The sequence below is a fragment of the Phalaenopsis equestris genome, unplaced genomic scaffold (assembly GCF_001263595.1).
Source record: "Phalaenopsis equestris unplaced genomic scaffold, ASM126359v1 Scaffold000002, whole genome shotgun sequence".
Lineage (NCBI taxonomy): Eukaryota > Viridiplantae > Streptophyta > Magnoliopsida > Asparagales > Orchidaceae > Phalaenopsis > Phalaenopsis equestris.
In genome coordinates, this window is record NW_018164444.1 from 32522154 (window position 1) to 32524555 (window position 2402).

Below are 2402 nucleotides of genomic sequence, written 5' to 3' on the forward strand. Positions count from 1 at the left end.
CCGCCCGCCGTGGCGATGAAGGCGATCGTCGACGAAGGGTTCGGGGTCTTCGGTTCGGTAAGCCGTGATGAGATGCAGAGTCTCGCCGACGAAGGGGAGGCCAAGAGTTCCCGGCGGGAGGGCGTCGGTGGCGCTTTTGCGATTCAGTCGCCGGAGTGCGGCGAAAGCGATGATGGAGAGGAGGAGGAGGAGGAGGAGGAGGAGGAGGGAGGGGGAGGAGAGCTGATGGTATACAGAGGATACAGTGGTGGCCATGGAGGAGAGAAAGGGGGAGGTTGGAGAAGCCGAATGCGACGATTGACCCGAGAGGATTTATGATGGTGGCCTCCAAACGGAGCAAATCCGTCTTGCCATATTCTAGGAAACTGAAAGAACAAGCAATGGTGTGGAGGAAGAGGAGGGATAAAGGTAAAGAAATAAAACAGAAAGATAGAGTATGTCTGCACAGACACATATGGATTTCATTATAGTATCATAAATCCTACAAGTAGTTCCTCTTAGTAAAATTCTCTTTGGGTGTTTGGATGTGGGTAGGATTTGGTGTTTGGATGTGGGCAGGATTTAAGTTAAATAGGATCAAGTAAATACTCTAATTTTATATTTAGAGAATCCAAATATTAATATTTGAAATAAAATTTGATCCATCTAAAGAATATTTGGTAGCATATTATTTATAGGATTTAATCATAGCTTTAACTTAAATCTAGCCAAACACAGATAAATAAATTTGATGTGTCATTAAATTAAATTTTCTCGCATTCCGTTTTTTCTCTTCTCGTGTTTCATCATTTTTACAACTTAAATCCAGATTTAGTGAATCTAATTACGAGTACGATTTATTCCATTATTGCAGCGTCTTATTTGATAAATCATATTTAACGTAAAACTGAGTTGTAGCTAAACACTGCCTTAAGATTAGATCCAATGAAATTCATTTTAATAAATCCATGTCACAAAATAAACAAAAAGAAAAAAAAAAATGAATTTAACATAACGTCAGATTTCTAATATAATTGTGATTTATTTAGGTTAAATTGATACTTAAATCCTATTACAAGTATCATACCAAACACTCACTTAATATGTTTACGAGTTATTCATTCTCACATGATTCAACGACTAATGTTACTATCACCAAATCTTCTACTTCCATTTGTGATTCACAATGACTTTTATCGATCGTTTTCTTTGTTTGATTTTTATTGATTATTAGCTAGGTTAGCCAATGCACTACATGCAATTATGATATTCCCATTGAAGTATGTGTGATGGTATTATAGAAAAAATTATCATTGCTAGTGAAAAGAAAATCCATCTGTTTTGAAAATAAAATTCACCACAGAACTACACAAATACCACTTAGTATGTCACCCACATTTGTTCATTTGATTATTCATTATAAAAACTAATATGATCCATCGTTGTCTTGCTATGTTCAAGAAAAACTTATTAAGGGAAACTCAGAATTTGGGATTCGATATAATATTATCTGACACGCCATGGGACCAGAAAACAGTGCATTATGACAACACAAAATGTGATGAAACAATGTAAACATGTTTCTTAGTCAAAACAAAAATTGTGTACAGACAACAGTGAAAGTAAGTAGGAAAAGAAAAACTTTATTTCATTAAATCAATAAAAGTAGCATTCGTAGTTAAAAAAAAAACAGAAGAACAACATTTACTGAAAATAACAAGGAAAGAACTAGGTGCAAATGCAAATTATTCAAACCCAAAAAAATAACAATTACTGATACATACATGGAAAAAAAACAAAATAAATCTATTGTGGAATGAGTTGTTCCTATAATAATGGGTCAATGAACTACCTAGCTATTAGAAATATCAATAATTGATCGCCTCCAAACTTGGTATGTCCTCTTCCAAAAGAAGATAGTTCTCATAGTAAAACTACTTATTGCCTTCAAAAATGGTCTTTTTAATAAGGGCAATCAATACCTCTTTTTGAAGAGAAGATAGTTGTCTCGTCTTAGGACTATAGGCCCAGATCACCTCAAAATCCAGCATGTCTGATGAGGGTAGTCAACTTTTAATTCAACGGAAAATGCTTGCCTAGCATAGAACTATGAGGCTTGATCAACGCAATAAAGACTGATATTGCATATTAACGAAGCACTATGTGGATAAAGACCAAAGTTGCAAACTAATGTAGGTTCTATGGAGTTGTTCATCATCCTGAACATTGTGCAAAGACGCACCTCAAAGAATGTTCACCAAATCTTCGACAACTACTCCCTCCCGACCGTTGTGCAACTAATCCTTCTGTATACAATCATTGTACTTCAAAAAACAGTGTAACCCTTTCCCGCACATGGGATAAGAGCTTGTCATGTACTCATTAATTTATAGTGGATCATTCTACTAGGTAAGGCCCCATGA

At 35.8% G+C, this 2402-nt stretch overlaps 1 protein-coding gene across 1 annotated transcript in view; it reads right to left on the reverse strand.

Moving 5' to 3' along the window:
* The window catches only part of LOC110035737 (cytochrome P450 90A1-like), a gene marked incomplete in the record, with an annotated part of 22544 nt that extends 22104 nt beyond the window's left edge, over positions 1 to 440 (reverse strand). Inside the window, 1 exon segment of the mRNA XM_020740022.1 lies at positions 5 to 440. Within this exon segment, the coding sequence (XP_020595681.1) occupies positions 5 to 255 (251 nt within the window).
* Between the last annotated feature and the right edge of the window lie 1962 nt (positions 441 to 2402).